Source organism: Aedes aegypti, chromosome 2 (assembly GCF_002204515.2).
Source record: "Aedes aegypti strain LVP_AGWG chromosome 2, AaegL5.0 Primary Assembly, whole genome shotgun sequence".
Taxonomy (NCBI): domain Eukaryota; kingdom Metazoa; phylum Arthropoda; class Insecta; order Diptera; family Culicidae; genus Aedes; species Aedes aegypti.
The window spans coordinates 300,140,614-300,161,750 of NC_035108.1; the positions used below are offsets into that span (position 1 = coordinate 300,140,614).

The following is a 21,137-nucleotide window of genomic DNA, read 5'->3' on the forward strand; positions in this document are numbered from 1 at the left end:
CTTGCCACTTCATCTTACCCCAGCCGTTTCAACTTGCCCCGGTGTATCTTACGGTAGAGAGACCGATACTCGTATTGATTGTACAGTTAGTTAATTATCAAGTTCTATACAATTCCAGCCAAAGAAAATTGCCAAGAACTTTGCAATTAATCAAAACTAAGATTTTATTATTCACATGTAACAGATTTAGCTTTTCTGTAGAATGTTTAGTGAATAAATAAAATTAATGAAGCTACGTTGAGGTTGAACGATGAATAAAAAACAGTGCACCGTCTGTTTTTATCTTTGCGTTTGTTCGCTTGTGGTAAAATTCTCGCGCTTCTCGCGCTTGTGCTGCATTTTTTGAGCGTGCATTGAATTCTCTCTCGCGCTTTTCGCGTCCAACCCGGGAGAGAAATGTCAATCGCAAAAATCAAATGTCGTTTTCGTTTTTAGGAACTGGGTCGGTGATCAACACATAAACAAGCCAACGTCAAGTAAATTGTAGTTCGGTAGAACCTGAATCGGGTTGGGGTTGAAACTGTGATTCAGAACGGGTTGCGCCAGTTCCAACCTAGGTTCAAAAACGAATTCGACAAAAATCAATCACCAGTTTCATTCAACACAAACGACAAACGGTCGCTGCAGTAGTTCGGTTGTTAAGGATTTTTGTTTGAAAATATTCTGATTATTGTGCGATCGTCTATTCTTTAAAGTTATCATTTAACACTGAATTCTTTGTTAGAATCATTTAATGTGTTGACCAAAGTGTAACATCGTTTCATTCCCAAAATGTACGAGATTTTGTCCTGTGCCAAGAACACCCAGTTGCATTCGTTCCCTTCGCTGGAAGTCCTCGGCCAAGGTGCCCATGCCAACGATGGCAAGGACAGCAACGAAAGTGTTTGCCAGTTCTTTCCCCGCACTAAGCTGTTCCTCCGAACCAACCGGAACTGGGGCGTGGAATTATTGCGGATAAAGGAAATCGCCGGAAAGCGTAAGTAACTGATCCTCGAGTACAGGGCTGGTAGCAGACCTCGTTGTAGACCCTTGGTATCTATGTTAATGCAAGAGTCCCATTTTTTTTATGAAAGGTCTTCAAAGTCTCTTTTCCAACCAAAATGGTAGCTAAAGTCACTATTTCCCTCCTCGCATTGAATTCTGTTTCGAGTTGAAAACGACTTATTTTCTTTGAACTTCCCTAAGTTTACTTGTTCTAAAACGGACAAATAAAAACTTTTTTGCAAAAATGATTTAATATAACGTTCTACAACTTTTCCTAAGAGTATATACCATTATTTTTGCAAATATTAAATAGACCCACTGAATAAAATGCTACATATTTGGAAAAAAAATTGTAGAAGACCTTTTATCTGAAATTTCATTTACATGCTCTATATACTAAAAAGAAAACCATTGAAAAAAGATTTCAATACAATTGTAATCTGTAAAATTTATTTCATTGTCATATATCTTTGGGTTTCTCGTCAAAAAAATCTATGAACGACTTTACAAATATTTTTTTTTTGCTGTTTAGTAGAATATCTATTAGAGTGGTTCAAAAAATCGTTTTTGCTCCACACCGCTCATTCGATTCTAGATCAAATTCTGGGTGTCCTCCCCAAATTTGAGCTCATTTGGACGAAAACTGAGACTGTACAAGCCCTTCAAAGATTATATGAGAATTACTATGGGAAAAGCAAGCAATACATTCAATCAGTCATAGTATTTGCCCATTTACTCTTTGGGATTAGAGCTACGTTGATACTGTGAGATACATACATCAGCTACAACTTTGCCGAAGATCGTTTTCAAATCGGACGCCTCAGTAATTAGTTATTGATTTATATCCAGTCACAAATTCTTCAGCAGTGCTCGTTTAACTTCTTAACAGGCAACATTGCTGCACCTGGCGCGAAAGATAGCACGCAACGCACAAATCATGGCTACTATGTTTTACTGCATATATCCAGTGATGCCTGCAGAACAACCCAATAATTATAGCCAAAGTTTTACTACTCATTCAAAAATCAATAACTAATTACTGGGGCGTCCAATTTTAAAACGGTCTTCGGCAAAGTTGTAGCTGATGAATGTATCTCACAGTATCAACGTAGTTCTAATCTCCAAGAGCACATGGACAAACACTATGACCGATTGAATGAATTGCTTGGTTTTCCTATAGTTATTCCCATATAAACTATAAACGGCTTGTGCAGTCTCAGTTTTCATCCGAATGAGCTCAAATTTTGGGATGACACTCAGAATTTGATCTAGAATCGAATGAGCGGTGTGGAGCAAAAACGATTTTTTGAACCACTCTAATATCTATACCTAAAAGAATATGTACAAACCGAACTTAGTACTATACCACTAGAGTTTGTATCCTTTGCGATACTCATACTTCGACCTCAACTTATAAAATCGTCTTCAGTGTCGCGCCTAATTTCAGCTTGACATTAAGATTTCATGTTATGTATTAACGCTAATTTACATGCCAAACAAATTAATGATATCTATGTTAATTCAAAAGCTATTGAAGTTTTTCTTGGCATAGTTTTGAAAGACTTCCCATGGCTTATGTGGAAGAGTAAGAATTGGAAGATTAATTAACGGGATTTTATGCAAAGTAGTCACAAAGAATACCTATGCTCCACAGAAAGTACTCATATTTGACTGTAAATCGCAAACATTTATATCCTAGCTTTCTAGGAAGTACAATTTTAAAATCATTGAATAACAAAAGCTTGAGAACTTGGGAACATGATCTTAAACTAAATTCTCAGACTAGTTCTTTGGGGAAGTAAAAATTTACAATCTTTAAATAATACAAGGCCCAAAAACCTTGGGTACTTGACCTTAAACTCAATTCTCCATAGTTCTTACTTCCGCTTTCCGAAAACCAAAGTATTTCGTACTTTTTGAAGTTCTTTGTCTATTTCTACATTAATAGTAAATTTGTTCGATGAAATTTCTACATGACATTGTAGCGAAGAATGGTAATCGCTTCAAAAACACCAAAAGTATTGCGTTCATGAAAAAATTTTGTCTGCGTGGCTCAAATTTCTCGCATAATGTTTGATCTCGCTCTAAAAGCCAGTGGTAATCGATCATGTAGCTCGTTGTTTTTAGGCAAATGAATGGACTGAATGAGAAACTAGCACCACTGGGAGATTTCCATACTGTGCTTGTTGAGACGAATTTCATGTCAAATCGGTCAGTCACATAACTGACTGTTGTATCATCAGAACGTATTTATTTTGACAAAAAAATGACACAATTTTTAAAAACGGTCTTCTTCGAAATAAATTTGTATTAAAAATTTCTCTATCATGAAACTTTGTCCCAAACATCTGGGGTTTTTGTGTAATTTAAATTTTAAGTTTTATTATTAACCTTCCAGTCGTCGCGCGGTTTGCCACCGTCAGAACCACCACGTTGCAGCTGTGTACGAGAAGCGAGGTTTTTTCACCAGTGTTGTACAAAATACAACAGCGCGACGACTGATGTGTTAAATTTTTCATAACAAATATAAAATATTTTTCAGTGTATATTTTTTTTTCTTATAGTTCAAACGATTCACTACAATTTCTTCATAGAACATTTCCTCTAAAATCAACAGTTTCGGAGTTAAAAATTTCCATATCAATTGCATGCAAAAATGCCTATAAACTTTCAAAACACGATCGATTTTTCTATGGAAACCCTTATATTGTACCATACCAAAAACATGTGCAAAATTTACTGCAAATCTAGGATTATCGAACACGATTTTAATGTTTTTCGACTCATTTTGGATGGAATTCGTCTTAAGCATAATATTTTTTGAACAAATTACGATAACTCATACAATTTGGAAACGACGCTGATAAGATGCACGATCTTTATGTTTCTATCTTTCAGTAATGTCTGAGACGAATAGAGACATTCTGCCGTGAATCGCAATTCAGTCCCATCTGCATTTTCGTCAAAAATGTTGAGTTCTGTTTTCAACAAATCTTCCAATGCTCTTTCAGCTGCACTAATGAGACAATTTGATTTGTTCGAAGAAATAGGGGAAAACAGCAAAAGTCAAATTGTCCCATAATGAAAAATAACCGCATACCAGTCCCACTACAAATTTCCGCACCGTGTCACACAAAAATTATTTGTTTTTTTTTTTTTTTTTTCTCTGAAAGATATAGCTAAGTGAAAAGCAAATTATGCATGTTTCATTAAGATTTGAACTTGTTCCAATGCTCTGGATTTTTTTTTAATATTCCTATGGAAAACGAGCTTAAAAACTTCACAGCCCATTTTCCATGACTACTTTTTACAAATGGGACTGACTTGCGATTCACAGCAGCATAGTACTGCCCATATTCGCATAGTCGACGTAAGCGCCAATAGGATCAAACTGTATTTTTTCATTGGTATGCATTCTTTACCTAATCTAACACTGGTTGAACAGCGATTATTTTGCTTTGAAATATTGCTGTGTGGGTTTGAAACGCAAATATGAAATGCGGTAACACCAAACGCGTTAAGATTTTTACAAGGAAGTCAAAGTTTGATTTTCTTTGCTGCGGTGCCAAATTCACTGGTTTCCATGGTCACATAAATAACACGGCACCGCTAAAACGTCAAACAGTGAACCCGTGCATAGGTTCATATTTGAACAATAAGAGGAAAACGAATTGATATGAGTACATACACCAACTTATTGGAAGAAACACCCCGTTTGCAGAGTGTTTATTCGAATAGTTTAGCTTATAAACCAGGTTGCTATGGCAGTGACCTGGTGTTTACGTAATTCATCCATATAATCGTTCATCAAGCTTACTGACGTCTATAACAATACGCATGCGTTTTCAGATGACAAAGAAATAAATCAAACTTTTGAATTTCATTTTTTAGCAAATGCACAGACTATTTGACCGTAATTGTTGAAATATTCAAGAATGCAGCTGGGAACACTGAAACGCATTTTCCCGGCAATGATAGTGCTGGTGGTTTACGTCGAACATACAAACATGGGCAGAGTAGTCGGATTCAGAATAAGTACCAATTCTAGTACTACATTTGGTCCCTTGGTACTGCAAAAGGTACCCAAGTTTGACAGATCGTCGTACACTTTTCACAGCACCCCTATTATTTTTTGTTTTATCTTGAAGCAGGCATTTGTAGGTTATTAAATAAACCAATTTTCAATCATTCTTTAAAAATACAAAAATGTTTCATAAGTCGTCAGTAACTCTCCTTATATGCATGTTATGGTCCAAAGTTTAAGCTAAAAATCTCGAAAACTTATTCATACAGACTCAAGTCAAAAAAGTATACAAACTTACTTTATCGATTCTACGTGTTAAGCAGGCGGAGTTCTACACGGAGGCTAGTTCATCTCGGGACCAACGGCTTTACATCCTTTTCGAAGAATGTCGTCACTACAACTTTTTTGTCATAAGTGAGTAGTTCTGTTTGATCTTTCGACCTTGACACTTGCTTTTCCCGGGGCAAGCGACGAGGGCAGGATCAAACATGTCGCGCGTCGGTCTCGTAAGTGAAAAAGTGGCGTGATCGGTGAGTTTGGTTGAAGAAAGTGAAAAAGTGCCGCGATCGGTTAGTTCTGTTTGATCTTTCGACCTTGACACTTGCTTTTGCCGGGGCGAGCGACGAGGGCAGGATCAAACATGTCGCGCGTCGGTCTCGTAAGTGAAAAAGTGGCGTGATCGGTGAGTTCGGTTGGAGTAACTGAAAAAGTGCCGCGATCGGTTAGTTCTGTTTGATCCTTCGACCTTGACGCTTGCTCCTGGGCAGTGCGTCAAGAAAGCCCGAATTTTTTTTTTTTTTTTGTTTTTTTGGGTCGCGCGCTAATTTTTTTCCTGAGGGTTTTTTTAAAGCCGAGCAAACGAGTGAAGCCGAAAGTGGATTGTGGCTGCTCAGTCAAGGATAACGGATCAATTGGTGAGCTCGTTTCATGCTACTATTTCTAATCTATAAAATATGTGTGACTGCACATTCAATCGTTACAATGGTGGGATGTAAATATGATTTTTAAACAAACTATGGATGGTTCGTCACTGTAAGTGTCGACACAAACTCTGATTCATGATTTATTTATGTTTAACATTTTTTTTTTCAGAACACCTCTTATATACCTTTATTTTTGTAATTAAAAAAAAACTTTGAATGGTTCGACACTACAAGTGTAGACTTGCGAAAGGTTCACTTTATTCAACAAACTTTGGATGGTTCGCCACTGTAAGTGTCGGCATAAGAATAAGAGTGTTCTATGATGTCCCAACCAATTGAGTCTTTTGTTTCTTTTCAAATGAGTAAAATATAATAACACATGCTTTCGTAATGACAGCTGTAGGAATGTTACATTTAGGTATTTGTTCAACAAACTTTGAATGGTTCGTCACCTCAAGTGTCGGCATAATTTTCCTCTACATAGAAATTGTTCATATCAAATGAAAATATTATATTTACGTATAAGCATGTATATATCTCACAAATCATTGTTTATCATGGTCTAATCGCTTATCAAAGTGAATCCTATGACCCAACGATCCTCCCCATTAACAAACATCCCTCCCAGTAACCTTTGTGGAGATGCAGAGGCAAACACGGTCTCCAAAAAGCAAAGGTGACACACTAACATTCCTTCCCCCAATCCCACCTGACTGCAAGGACGTGGCCGGCGCCGTTATTGACCCTGTAGAAATAGAGGCACTGAATTATGCACACTGAAGAAGATTATGGCCAATCCCAGCCGAACTTCTAGTTGATTCTTTGTGCATTTTCACTGACTTCGGTCAATCACGGAATAGCAACCATTGATATGTGTAGTCAGTCTAAGCTAAGCTAAGCTAAGCTCTACGTGTTAAGCAGGCGGAGTTCTACACGTACCGCTCTGTACCAACTCAACTTTTCACTTTCAGAACGTTTAATTTCCGAATTTACAAAACGACGAAAGTAAGATTTTCAACTTTCGCAACCTAACCACTACTTTCGCCGCCCCGCTGTATGGAGAGACAAAGTGACTTAACCACGAATCAAAACAAAACACTACTTGAGTCGATTTTACACTGGTAGAAAAACGTCGCAAGTAACTGAATAAAACGGCTTATCATTTTGTCATAAAATTCTTGTGTGAAATAATAGGAACTCCATAGTTTTTGAACGCGAGCTCATTGTATGCAAAATTTAAGAAATGTACGAAAAAATTTAAAAAGGTGATTCATTTGAAAACAGTTTTAGCAGACAGGTTGTGATTCTTCTGAATTAATTTTCTCAAAACTGTATGAAAGTTACTTTCGTCGATTTGAAAAAGTAATCGAGAATTGTTTTGATTTCGGAGCTACGAAAAAAACACCAAATTCCAAAGTGTACCCTGTTTAAAGGCGGGTATTATAGGGTTAAAGGCCGTGTATTTAATGTATTTTTGGGTGAATGCCATAATTAGCTTCTAATAAAATGGGAAAATGGACCCTTCCTTAGCCGAGTGGTTAGACTCCGCGGCTACAAAGCAAAGCCATGCTGAAGGTGTCTGGGTTCGAATCCCGGTCGGTTCAGGATCTTTTCGTAATGGAAATTTCCTTGACTTCCCTGGGCATAGAGTATCATCGCACCTGCCACATGATATACGAATGCGAAAATGGCCACTTTGGCAAAGTAAGCTCTCAGTTAATAACTGTGGAAGTGCTCATAAGAACACTAAGCTGAGAAGCAGGCCCTGTCCCAGAGAGGACGTTAATGCCAAGAAGAAGAAGAAGAAAATGGGAAAAAATGTTAAAAAAATGCATAGAGTAAAGTGGGGCAAAAGTTTCTTTTTGAGATTTCTAATTTCTTAATTCAAAACAAACGTTTAAAGTTTTATGGTGGTTTGAATAATATTCAAGTCAGAGACTTCCACTCTAAAATTATAGAAATGGATTGAGATTTAAAAAGGTATGACTATTTGTGGTTTTTATCGTGAGAATTGTATTTTTTTCAATCGAACTTCCACTGCTTGGAACAAAATAGAAACGGCCCACCGGTGAGGCAAAAGTTAGAATAAGATAATTAATTTTAAAGCTATATAGGTATACATGAATGGACAAAAATTCTGAACAATCATATGCTGAACACAATTGTAGTCAATGTGTTGAAGGTCGACTATGTCCTATTTGTTTCTTCAAAACTTTAACAGCCTCTCTGGAAATATTGAATATTCCACTAGCACAGTGGTTTTCAACCATTTAGCAGCTGCGACCCCCTTTTAAGTTCTACAAACTACAAACATACCACGGACCCCTGAAAATTGTTGATATTGAAATCGATAGAAATTCTTCGCAGCAATACTCAAATCACGTAGATAATGGAAGAATGTTCTACAAGACGTTTTGAAGAAATTGCTTGGAGAAATTCGGAACAAATCCCTGAACCTTGAATAAAGTTTTGAAAAATTTATGGAGATTGGGCATTTTTATTTGAAAAATTATTAATGTTTGAACCGCAGCAACAATATATTGATGATATTCTAAAGACATTCCAAGAGAAATTTCTGGAGGAACATAATAAGGAATCCTAGAATCAAAATTATTGACGAATTCTTGGAAAAAAATATTAAAGATATCATCGAACAATGCCCGAAGCATTTTCAGAGCAATTCCTGAAAGTAGCCGTGTGTGAATATTTGGAAAAATCCTCATGAAAATGCCTGGAATATGTTAAAAAATCGGCTTATGAATTATTGTAGCATTTCGTGGAAAAATGTCGAAACGATTTATGTTTAAACTCTGGAATAAACTTTTGTGGAAGCGTTGGAGTGCTCTAGAATCTTTGGACCAAATTCTGCAGAAATACTTCAAAGCATCCATTAAAAAATCTCTGGTAGCTCCCTTGAAGAAATTTCTGAAAGTATTCAAGAAGAAATCACTGGAGAAATTAATAGAATTCCTGAAGCACTCTCGAGATCTGAAAAAAATATCATTAAAAGCTTGCGGAATAGTCACCTAATAGTTTTATAGGTTTCTCTGGAGCCACTAGAATATTGGATTCATTGCAAGCAGATTAAAAAGTGACTTTAGAGATCATTTCTTTCAAAATAGAGACTATAGAGACCATAATCAAAAATAGCGACTTGTTTTAAACTAATGATCAAGACTCTAAAAAAAAATGATTGCTATAGAAATGTATTTAATTTTTGCTCTTTTCCTACAAAGTTGGAAAAATATTAAAAATTTACGAAATTTTAGATTACACGTCAAACAAGAATTTAGCATTTATAGGTGATAAAAAAAATAAATTTTTCAAACATCTTTCTAAAATGCAAACATTTTTCAAAACTCACCAAAAACTTTCCTTCCATGCGTGTAATAGGCCAAAGTTTAAGTAAAAAATAAAATCATTTTGATTTTCGAGCTACGGAAAAAATACACAAAATACCAAAGTGTACCCCGTCTAAAGGCGGGATTGGGTATTAGAGGGTTAAGGAGAAACAGCTTGGAATCAAAATTCAATAATGTACCAAAACTTTAGAGGCACAAATCTCGCGAAAGAAGCATCAAACTACAGTGCAATTTCTATTTTAGCTTTTTGCACAAGCAGATAGATTAAAATAAGAAGATTGACTTTGTACGTTCATGCAGCAGATTAGTGCCTTTGAAATCGTTAGTAGGGACACTAGCCGGCCATTGTGCCTGCCATGTTTGGATTCCGAGATGTGTCACCTTAAGCATAAGGTCTCTTCCCATTTCAAAGGCACTTAGTCGCTACCAGCCCTGTAGTCTATTGTTCCTGCATGATAATCAATTTTGTTTCATTGATAACAGCAACAATGGCCCACGTCCAGAAGCGCACAATTGACAATCTGTATTGTGTGGCCTGTCCGAAAACGGCCGTCGAGGAAGTGGCCGTGGGCATGACGTCCGGCTCGATCCGGCTGATGAACCTCAAAAATACGACGGCCGGTTTGAAACGGTTGGACACGGACCGCCTCACCAATGGGGTGATTTTCATGGATTTCAGCGCCAACGATGACTTTCTGGCGGCCGTTTATGAAAACGGAACCGTGAACCTGTACGGGACTAAAACGAACAGCCGCGTCGGATCAATGACGTTCGACAAGCAGTAAGTAATTATTATTGTTAAGTTAGAGGGAGACGGTGCAGTATGGACACCCTAAAGAATTTGCCTATTTTGACTTAGGTACTTGTATGTAACAATTGAACAATTTGCTTGTACTATCGTTTTTTAGGTCCCACTTGTCCCGGGGTACCTTATACTAAATTAAATTTCCATATAAGTTGTAAATCGAAATTCCGTTCAAATTTCGTTAAGTTACGCGATTTCAAAGGCACAGATAACGTACTATTTTCAAGAAATTCTATTGACTATTTTTTGGAAAAAGTGCTCTGGGATCATATTTACTCAAGAACACAGACAAAGGATTAATGTATGATTCAATCTACTTTACAGCACAACCAAAGTTCGTTTCCATCCTCTGAAGCGGTTCTTACTGTCGGTCGCCTCGTACAAAGGATCGGTCATGCTCTACGACACCCAGTCCAAGAAAATCGTTTTCAATCAAACAGAAGCCCATTCGGAACCGTGTCGAGATATTGCCATGACCGCCAGCAATTCAGACCTTCTGTTCACAGTGGGATACGACAACCTGATCAACATATACGACACACGCAAGAAGCAATCGGCCACGAAAATCCGTTCCAATTACCCGTTCGAATCGCTGGACGTTTCGGAATGCGGCGGATATTTCGCCGTGGGGAACCTCAAGGGACAAATTTATTGTTACGACATGCGTAGTTTGGGGGAGCCTTTGAAAACAGCTAAAGTTCATGATAGCAGAGTCAACAGCATATCATTTGTTCCAAAAACTGCGGAAAAAGGTGGACATCGAGTGAGCTTCGATCCCAGACAAGTTCCGAATACCGCAGAGATAACAGTCGCAACTCACTCGGCATCGACGACCGCAGTGGTCAACGAATCGCCCGTTCCTCCGAAGCCCGATCGCGATAGTTTCATGAACGACATCGACGCCTTTATGCAGAGACGAGACTCGATGGATTGTCTGGCTAGGCTCAGCACTTCATCGCGGATGAGCACCGAGTCTCGGGGAAGTCTCAACATGGCCGGTAACAATCTGATGGGCTATTTGGACGATATCTCCGATAGCAATTTCGACCCGGACCAGCTGGAGGAAGGGCCCGCCGAAGAAAGCTTTGTGAATGTTAATCGACTCATCAAGAGAACTAGCATTAAAAAGCAGACGTCTGTTGATCGGACGCAAAAATCTGCGATCAATTTGGAGAACATCCGAGAGGAACCGGATATGGACGGCACTCGGGCGTTGACGGAAATCTCAACCGATTCCAATGTCGAGTCCCAGCAAAGGCCGGGAAGTGGTGGAAGTACAAAGAGATCCTCCGTTCGGCGCTCTGCAGATGCAGAAAATAAAGAAAATCAAGCCACCGCGGTAGACGACCCCACTCCAAACCCGGATCCGGCCCACAAAACATCCCAGACAACAAAAGCAGAGTCGGAAATGTCGCCGACCGTCCAGGCCGCTTTCCGGGAGCTTAAGCTAGAAATATCCAACATGCGTCAGGAGTTGCGAGAGGAGATGAAGGAGCACTTCTTTCAGAATCAGGTCGATCGGAAATATACGGCCATGGCCACGCGCAGTCAAATTTGGATGGGATCGTTCAATCTGTGGAAGGAGTCACAGAAGCAGCTGGAACGGATCGATGAGGTTACACAGACCGGATTTGGGCTGCTGTTGACCAACGATGAGTTTACCCAGCAGTTTATGCGCCTCCAGCGAGAGAATGAAGAACTGAAAAGGCGAATAGCCGAAATGGAGCAGGGTGGAGGGAAAAAGTGAATGATCCGTGGTTGATGAGAATTAAGTTTTACTTTAAAGATTACATAAAACAAAAAAAACCCTTTACATATCAAATTGAAATTTTGAATACTAGAAAAAATGAGAAAATGTAATATTTATGTCTTTTGGAAGCTGATGAAGCAATTTCGTGTTGTTTAATGCTTACGCCGAATAAAAAAATGAATTATCGAATTGTGAATCATTTTTTTTTGTATGGCATTCAGTTGGAGCTGCCTGACAGCTTAACTTGTCAAGGCTGAACCCTCGGTCTGACTTTTGCCAAGTTTCCCCTCTACCAGGACCAATACACAGACGGACTAGGCTATGGTGCCCACATGAACACTGTTTTTTATTCGTATTGTGACGTGGTAGTTTTTGAAAAATACCCATATTCCCTTGCTTCTGAGAAAAGGAAGCATTGTGGAAAACAGCAGCTCCATCAGAATTTGTTTGAAATAGTAGTGTAGTAGTATCATTACTAATACTGTCAAGTCGAAATGGGTTTGAATAATTTGGCGGCGAAGTAGGCCGTCATTGAAATTTGAACGCGTCGTCGATGATTGTTGCTAATTCATCTCAAGATTTCGAATCAAAGAAAATCAGTTGGTTTTGCACTGGCACAGCTGAAAAAGTATCAGCATACTTTATGCATGTTAGCGCGTACAGTGATACTTTTTCAAGTCAATATAAGCAATCAAGACTGAGTTTTATCACTTTGAAATGCAAGCTGAAAAGTCATCATTGTTGCCAAAACGAATGACGGGCTACTTAGCCTTAAGTGCTATTCTGATTACTCCTGTCTTTTACGTAAGATTAGAATCTTAAATGTCAATTGTCGTCAAGTCTTAACAAAATTAGGCTGTTTAGTAGTAGTTCTAGTTAATTTCGTTTTATGTCGTTAAAAGTATTTATAGGTCATTACGTTCATATATTCTTATAGAAAAAAGTCACTTTCCTTGTCTGTTCAACAATTTCTCGAAACTAGCTAGTGTACCCTAATGATCGATCTCAGCGTCTTACTTTCCATAGTCATTATTTTAGTGAATATTTAAGAGTAAAGTTACCTTAGGCTTCTATTACAGTCTCCTACAAGATTCACTTTTCGGTGGCAAATACAATGCTTCACAACGCCTACTTTCTACTTGTAATTTTTTACGAAAATGAAGCTGGAATTAGATTACTTATACCATTGTTACAAAAGAGGTATTTCTTATTATGGCAATGTAAAAACCATATTAAAATAAGATTGTCGCCACTTATTTCTACTCAGTGAATCTACTAGTCATTTTCCTTAGAGTAATATTCCCTACGTCGTATATGATAACGATGTGTCTAGCTAGCTAATAGTAAGAGTGGCTACGGATCGTTCTGGTTAGCAAAAGGCGAACTGATCGTCACCAATAGTATTAATATCCACTTCGAATAGATTAATTATTTAACATGGGCATCAATTTTATCAATAACGCAGAATGTCCGTTGGATCACATCCGAGATATTATTGCGTCTATGCCATATGATTTATGACGCGGCTTTAAGCAAAAAGTGCCAAAATGTGATACCACCACTACAGGTTACGCCTTTGGTTTCCATCATATGGGCTAATGGATTATGCCCTCCCATCGCGGCAAGGTCGCATAACCAAGGGGAGGGGAAAAAATGAATTATCGAATTGTGAATCATTGGTTTCATATTGCGGAAGGTTTATTTACATCCGAATTGCCGTTCAGACGAACAGAATCTGATTTCAAAATCTTATCGTAATGATCTAATCTTACATAATATATTGATCTTCAAGTGCTCGCCATAATCTTCATTCTGGCACTTCAGAACGGCACACTTTATTCTGGTACTTTAGAACGTTTACGTTTTAAGATATTCAACAACTTTGTAGAAGACATAAAAAATGTTAAAAATTTAAGTAAAAAGTTATGAACAAAAATAATTTTAAACGAGTTTTTTCATACAAATTTGTGAAAAATTCGTAACTCTTTTACAAGATTTTTAACATTTTTCGTGTCTTCTACAAAGTTGTTAAACATCTTAAAACGCGTGTTTTTGCTGAACATCGCACCTCTCTATCTCTTAAAATAAAAAAAAAATATCAGTCGAATTCGTTTTAATAAGGCTTATTATTTTGAGAGTAAAAACCCATGCAAAGACGCTTATAGACAAAAGTTTTTATCAAATGCCGAAAGGGGAGATATGGTCCTTTCATGATTTGTAAGAGTTGTCTGCGCCATTTTGCCCCGAAGCCAGTTATAGAGGTCTAAGATACCCCTTGAAAAAAGAGTAATTCATGAATAACTTTGTTACTTCAAAAGATAGGGTGATGATATGTTCAGCAAAAACACGGGTTTTTCTATGACAAACAACTTTGTAGAAAACACAAAATGTTAAAAATCTTGAAAAAAAGTTATGATAAAAAGTATGATTTTTAGGGGCCATTCACATACAACGGCATATATCTCAAAAAGTATAAGAGATAGAAAAATTGTGCCTTCGACAAAGTTGTTCCAAATCGCCAATTCTACAACTTTGCCGAAGACGCCATGATATGTCTATCTAAATGTTTTGAAAAAAAAAAAAATAGTTTTTCTATCTCACTGCTAGGTGGATTGATCACAAAACTTTTTTCGTCAGAAGTTGCGCTTTAATATACCAAGAAACTTCTCCGAACAAACTATATCGCTAAAATCAACGGTTTGGGCGCTATCCAAAAAGCGCATGAAATCGAGAAAATAAAACACAGTGTACTGGTGGAATCGAACACTTGTGAAGTAAATCTTAATATTTCCTTACATAGATCCAACCATAAAGATTGAATAACTGATATCACCATTTACTGGGGTTAATGATAATACTGAAGCATTTTTTTTTTTTTTTTTTTTTTTTTTTTTTTTTTTAAAGGCACTCCGTGCTCATGGCCACTACTGTGCCGGAATCAGTTCATCTGTATCCACTATACCGATACAGATCTATTTTTAACTAATCTATATTTACATCTGCTTTCACTCTCTTCTACTCTTTTACTCTCACACCGAGCAGGTAGGAGAGAGTTCTGCTGTTCAGTCCAATCGATTTCCATATGCCATAGTCCTTTGCTCTTGCGCGGTGGGGTTCATTTTGCCGTGTTCCTAAGTCGTTTGAGGCTAGCTGCCTGCGAAGAGGGTCAGTTTGTCTCAGTCACCATCTGATACTGACGGATGATGGATGTGTTCCCCAAAGCACGGTCCTCCGTGCGGCGTCTTCTGGTGGCTGGACGGGTTTTTTTTTGTGGAGGGGCTGGGAATTGAACCCATGACCTTCCGCTTATGAAGCGGAAGCGTAACCTCTAGGCTACGGACCCCCCTTACTACTGAAGCATTGTCTGGACCATTTGGACTATTCCTTGATCTTACTTTGTCATAGTTCTTAAAAGGCGCCTGACAAGATTTTGTATGGATTTCTCCATATTTACAACGAATTATTCACATCATCCCCAACAAATTTCTTATCAGATTTCTCATGAATTCATGGCAAGATCTTTGATGGATAAATAAGTAGCGAGATCCTTTAGATAATTTCGGCCAGATGTTTGTTAAGTTCTTGATAAGATTATTGGACAAATCTTTGATAGAATGCCTGGGCGATGGAATTTTGGATCTATATCAAAAGGGTTAGTTAGTTAGCTGTAGGAAAACAATAAAATGTATTCGGAAATATCGTTTCTGTTTAAAACATCTCTTCTTGGATTCAACGTGATTTTCAAAAATCAAGAATTTCTCAAGGAACCAGCGTCGAAGGCTTTCTTGGAAGGTAATGGATTGACCCTTTTGTGGAAATATATTTAGAATTCAGATACACAATGCAGAAATTTGTTTATATACTTCCAACATCTCTCTGGTCTAAATTTTTGTTTTGTTTAAGATATTTTTGTTTTTTCTTTAGGATATTTTTCAAAATTTCAACCGCCTAAAGCTTACAGTATTAAAAAAAAATCATTGTAAATAGTTCATAAATAAATTAGTTCAAGTCCTCCAAATTCGACCATGTTCTATAAAAAAAATGACAAATATAAACTCCTAAAATCAATTTGCCATCCATTTTTTTACCTACCTCACGCTTCCACGGGTCAAATGATGACAAAGTCCGCTATTTAAGGGTTGCGTACTTAACTTTTTTTTTTTTTTTTTTTCTTTATTAAAGTGGTTTTTCGCCCCAGGCGAGTTCACCACTAGCGTACTTAACTGGTAGTGCAGCCTGGATACTGTTGTCCTTCTGACATCAGCTAGAGTGAGGAGGTACGATCCGAGCGTCTGTACACCAGGAGGTGCGGCTCAAACAGTGTCTGTTATGGCATCCAGCGGCTGAGTATCAAATGGTGTATCACGTCAGCTATACCCAAGATGGCAGCCCCATCAACGTGATGTAGCTAGCGCGACCCCGGTAAGGTAGCGTACCGAATTCATTATCCACCATGAAAAATTGAAAGAGAAGAAGAAACGAACTTCATTTTCGGCAACCGACCGGTCAGGATTTTAAATGAATCTGGACGAGTGAGCCTTTTGGCTCGTGAATTGCGAAAAATTGGCGTGTGCGTGGCTATTTCTCAGGAAGTCCATTGGCTATGATCTGGAGAACGTGAATTCAGAGCGGTAGACCCCATCGCTAACACCGCATTCAAATATAACATCTACCACAGCGGTGGCTATAAAGCTGATCACGGAGTTGGCTTCATAGTGATCGGGAAGCAGATGAAGCGCGTTATTAGGCGGAATCCGATCAACGAGCGGATCTGCGTATGGGGCAGGTTCTTCAACTACAGCCTGATCAACGTCTATGCACCGACAAACGACAAACCCGATTACGTGAATGTCTCGACAAGATCTATGGAGAATGCCCAAAACACGACGTGAAAATTGTCATCGGTGACGCTAATGCGCAGGTCGGAAAAGAGGACTTCCGTCTTATCATTGGTACGGAGAGCCAATGACAACGGCCTACGTTTAGTAAACTTTGCTGCCACCAGGGGGGATAGCTATCAGTAGCACCTACTTTGCACGCAAGGATATCCGTAAGCACACCTGGCGACACCCAACTGGTGAACTTTGCAACCAAGTCGGCCATGTTTTGATAGATGGTCGACATTTTTCCGATGTCATCGATGTTAGAACTTTCAGGGGTCCTAATATTGACTCAGACCACTATCTCGTTGTAAGCAAGGAAGCAAGGGTAGCCGAAAAGCGGATCCATCGCAGAAAGATAAAGGAGCATGAAGAGGCGCTCAGGGGCAAGAAGCATGGGACAGAACGACATGCGACGATTCTATACTATTCTGTCAATGGTGTGCGGAGAAAAACAGCGCCGTCTCCCGCCATGTGCAACGACCGCGATGGAAACTTGCTGACGGATAAATACACTTAGATTTTTTTCACGAGCTCGGCTGTGCGAATCTCGGTTTCACGATTTTAACCGAGACTCAACTAACAATTTGTTCGGTTGCTTAGCAACGGAGCACGATTTACTGACACTCGGCTTTTGTTTACTGAGATCCCAGGAAATTTGTTTGCCGACTTCTCGGCTGTGCGGATCTCGGTTAAAATTTGCCGAGATTCGGCATTCTAATTTAAGTGTGAAACAATGCTCGCAAACTTATTCATATAGATTCCAGTTAAAAAAGTATACAAACTTAATTTATCGATCCTACGTGTTTTGCAGACGAAATTCCACACGTTTCCCTCTGAACCAACTCGATTTTTCACATTTAGAACGTTTAATTTTCGGATTTACAAAACGACGAAAGTAAGATTTTCAACTTTCGCAACCTAATCACTACTTTCGCCGCCCCGCTGTATGGAGAGACAAAGTGACTTGACCACGAATCAAAACAAAACACTACTTGAGTCGATGTTACACTGGTAGAAAAACGTCGCAAGTAACTGAATAAAACGGCTTATCATTTTGTCATAAAATTATTGTGTGAAATAATAGGAACTCAATAGTTTTTGAACGCGAGCTCATTGTATGCAAAATTTAAGCACTGTACACGTCGAAAAAATGTTAAAAAGGTGATTTATTTTAAAACAGTTTTGGAAGACAGTTTGTGATTCTTCTGAATTAATTTTCTCAAAACCGTATGGAAGTTACTTACGTCGATTTGAAAAAGTAATCGAGAATGGTAACCGCCAGGTGGAAAGAGTTCTTCGGGTCATTGTTGAACGGAGATAACGGAAGTGGATCTGGCAGCTGACTCCAAATCAATGACGATGGACAGGCTGTGGAAACTCCAACGCTAGATGAGGTAAAAAAAAACTATCAATGGGCTGAATAATAACAAGGCTGATGGGAAGGATGAGTTCCCGGCAGAACTTCTCAAACACGGAAGTGAGCAGCTGCACGAACTTCTTCACCGTATCTTTTCGAGGAAATGGGAGGAAGAACAAATTACTACTAGTTGGTTGGATGGTCTCATTTGCCCTTTGTACAAGATAGGGTATCGACTGGAGTACGTTAATTATAGAGGGATAACATTCCTTAATTTGGCGTACAAAATCATGTCTGGAACTCTGTTCAACAGATTGAGACCGCATCAGGAGTCATTTGTCGGCGAATACCAAGCTGGTTTTCAAGAGGGCCGATCACCGATGGATCAAATGTTTACCCTGCGTCAAATCCTAGATACATTCCGGGGGCACAACTTGCAGACTCATCATCTGTTTGTAGATTTCAAAGCAGCATACGATTCAGTGAAGAGAAACGAGTTGTGGAAAATTATGTCCGAGCATGGCTTTCCGGCAAAGCTGATTAGACTGATTCGTGATTTTGTCGTCGTTCGTAACCTTGAATGGATTGAAACAATCCACGGACGTGTTATTGGTAGCGAATTGGTGCTAGGTAGTGAATAGTTGGAAGTTGTGAAATAATTTGTGTATCTTGGAACACTAGTGATGTGCGATAATGATGTTACTCGCGAGGTTAAAAGACGTATTGCGAGTCGGGCTTTCTACAGGCTCCGTAACCAGTTGAAGTCCCGTAGCCAGTAAACAAAAAAAAACTCGCGTTATACAAGGCACTGAATAGTTTTCCATGAATCATGGACATTGAAGGAAGTAGACTAGAAGCTTTCGGGGTGTTTGAACGTAAAGTGCTGCTAACAATACTCGGCGGTAAATTAGAAAACGGCATCGTATGAATCACGAGTTGTACCAAGTGTATAAAGAGGTGAATATTGTCAAGCGTATAAAACACGGCAGGCTGCTTTGGGCTGGTCACGTTGCCCGTATGCCGGAAGAACGACAAGCAAAGATACTATTCAACAGAGAATCCGGACGAGACCGCCGACTTCGTGGTAGACTGCGCACACGATGGCTTTTTGCAGTCGAGGAAAACTTAAGAGCACTTAATGTTCAGGACGACTGGAAGCAATTGGCCCAGGACCGAGCCCAGTGGAGAAGACTCATCCATTCAGCGCAGATTCATCGTGGCGAATTGTAGCACATCAAGAATCAAGTAAGGTACCGCGGGGCAAGTGGGTAAATGGGGTAAGTGAAAATAATTGTTATATTTAACTCAATATGTGAATTAACGCTTTAAACTCATGCGTAAACCTTTGAGGCCATTGAGAACATTACGATAGGTAAGAGATTTCTGAAATTTTTCAGTCATTATTACATATTAGAGCGAAAAATCGTTAACCTATCAACCATCACTCAGTAACAAGTTGGCGGCGTGCAATCTTATTTTAATATTTTCAGCGGAAAAAAATGCGGAAAATAATTTTCTGTACCACCTCTAAGATGTCCCCTCTGACAGCTTTAAACTGCAATAAAAAAAGTTTTAGAATTCGTTCGACGTAGAACTAAAAATAACTAAATTGAAACACCGTCAATTTTCCAATCACGTGGGGCAAGTGAAAAGTTTCTCATTAGAGATTGAATTTGTGTTTTCTCTTTAGGTAGCTATAAGTATACAAGGTTCGCAATCATCATAGAACAACAGAACGTGCTAATAATTCAAGAAACACTAAACTCAAAGCGTTAAAAGCTATCATCATGGCCAAATCATGGAACTTCCCTGAAAAAATTGCCAAATATTACTATATTAATATGTTTACTTCGGACAGCCGATTAAAAGGAAGACGTTGATTGAAAAGTTCTAATATAAAAGAATGCATGCAAATCTCGTGGAATTCATATGTAAAGCTAGCTCAAAACATGAAAAATGAGGTACACTCCCGTGCATAAGTTTGGGTTCACCCCCTAAAAAACATGCAAAAGTGTTCAGTCCATATCTCTGTGATTATACGTCCAATTCGAACTCTTTAAGCCGCATTCGAAAGGCAAAGAGTTATTCTTACTTCGTATGTATTTTTCTAAAAACATTCTTTGAACTTTGTATACTAAATATGTACTTGAAGTTGTGACATTTTTCAAAAAACACACTGAAAAAACATTACTAATTTCCTCAGCATTGGATCGATCAAAATTTTAAAACAAGGTGTCTTCAGAATCGTAATCTTATATTCTTTAAAGAGCACTCATGAAATTTTTGCGGAAAAATCTGAAAAGTATTCAAAATAAATAAAACAGTCAGTCAAGTCATCGTGCAAAAGTTTGGGTTCACCCCTCAGTATGGTGTATCGTGCAAAAGTTTGGGTTCACCTGAACTTACTTAAATCTGTGAAATCTCAAACCAATCATGTACGCGCCATTATTTGCGCTCAAAAAAGCTTTAAACTATTAAAATCGGTTGAAAAATGGCAGAGATATTGACAAAAATGATGTGCGTGTGGCTCAGGTGAACCCAAACTTTTGCACGATTTGCATCATACTGAGGGGTGAACCCAAACTTTTGCACGATGACTTGACTGACTGTTTCATTGATTTTGAATACTTTCCAGATTTTTCCGCCAAAATTTCGTGGGGTCTATTAAAAGAATATAAGATTACGATTCTAATGACATTTTGATTGAAAATTTTGGTCGACCCAATGCTGAGGAAAAGAGATATGATTTTTCAGTGTGTTTTTTGAAAAATGTCATAATTTTAAGTGAAAATTTAGTATACAAAATTAAAAAAATGTTTTTAGAAAAATACATTCGAAGTAAGAATAACTCTTTGCCTTTCGAATGCGGCTTAAAGAGTTTCAATTGGACGTGTAATCACAGAGATATGGACAGAATACTTTTGCATGTTTGTGAGGGGGTGAACCCAAACTTTTGCACGGGAGTGTATATCCACGAAAAAAAAGTTTCTAAACACTTTATTGAAGGATTCCGTTTGAATTCTCCCGATGAGTTATCCGATTTTCTTAA

The 21,137-nt window shown here is 38.3% G+C and overlaps 1 protein-coding gene across 1 annotated transcript; it reads left to right on the plus strand.

Moving 5' to 3' along the window:
* Positions 1 to 523: 523 nt before the first annotated feature.
* LOC5571653 lies at positions 524 to 12,025 on the plus strand. Its single transcript, XM_001653690.2, has 3 exons — positions 524 to 976; positions 9,777 to 10,074; positions 10,423 to 12,025. The coding sequence occupies exons 1-3, from the start codon at positions 772 to 774 to the stop codon at positions 11,843 to 11,845; spliced, it is 1,926 nt and encodes a 641-aa protein (XP_001653740.1). The 5' UTR covers positions 524 to 771; the 3' UTR covers positions 11,846 to 12,025.
* Positions 12,026 to 21,137: the final 9,112 nt, after the last annotated feature.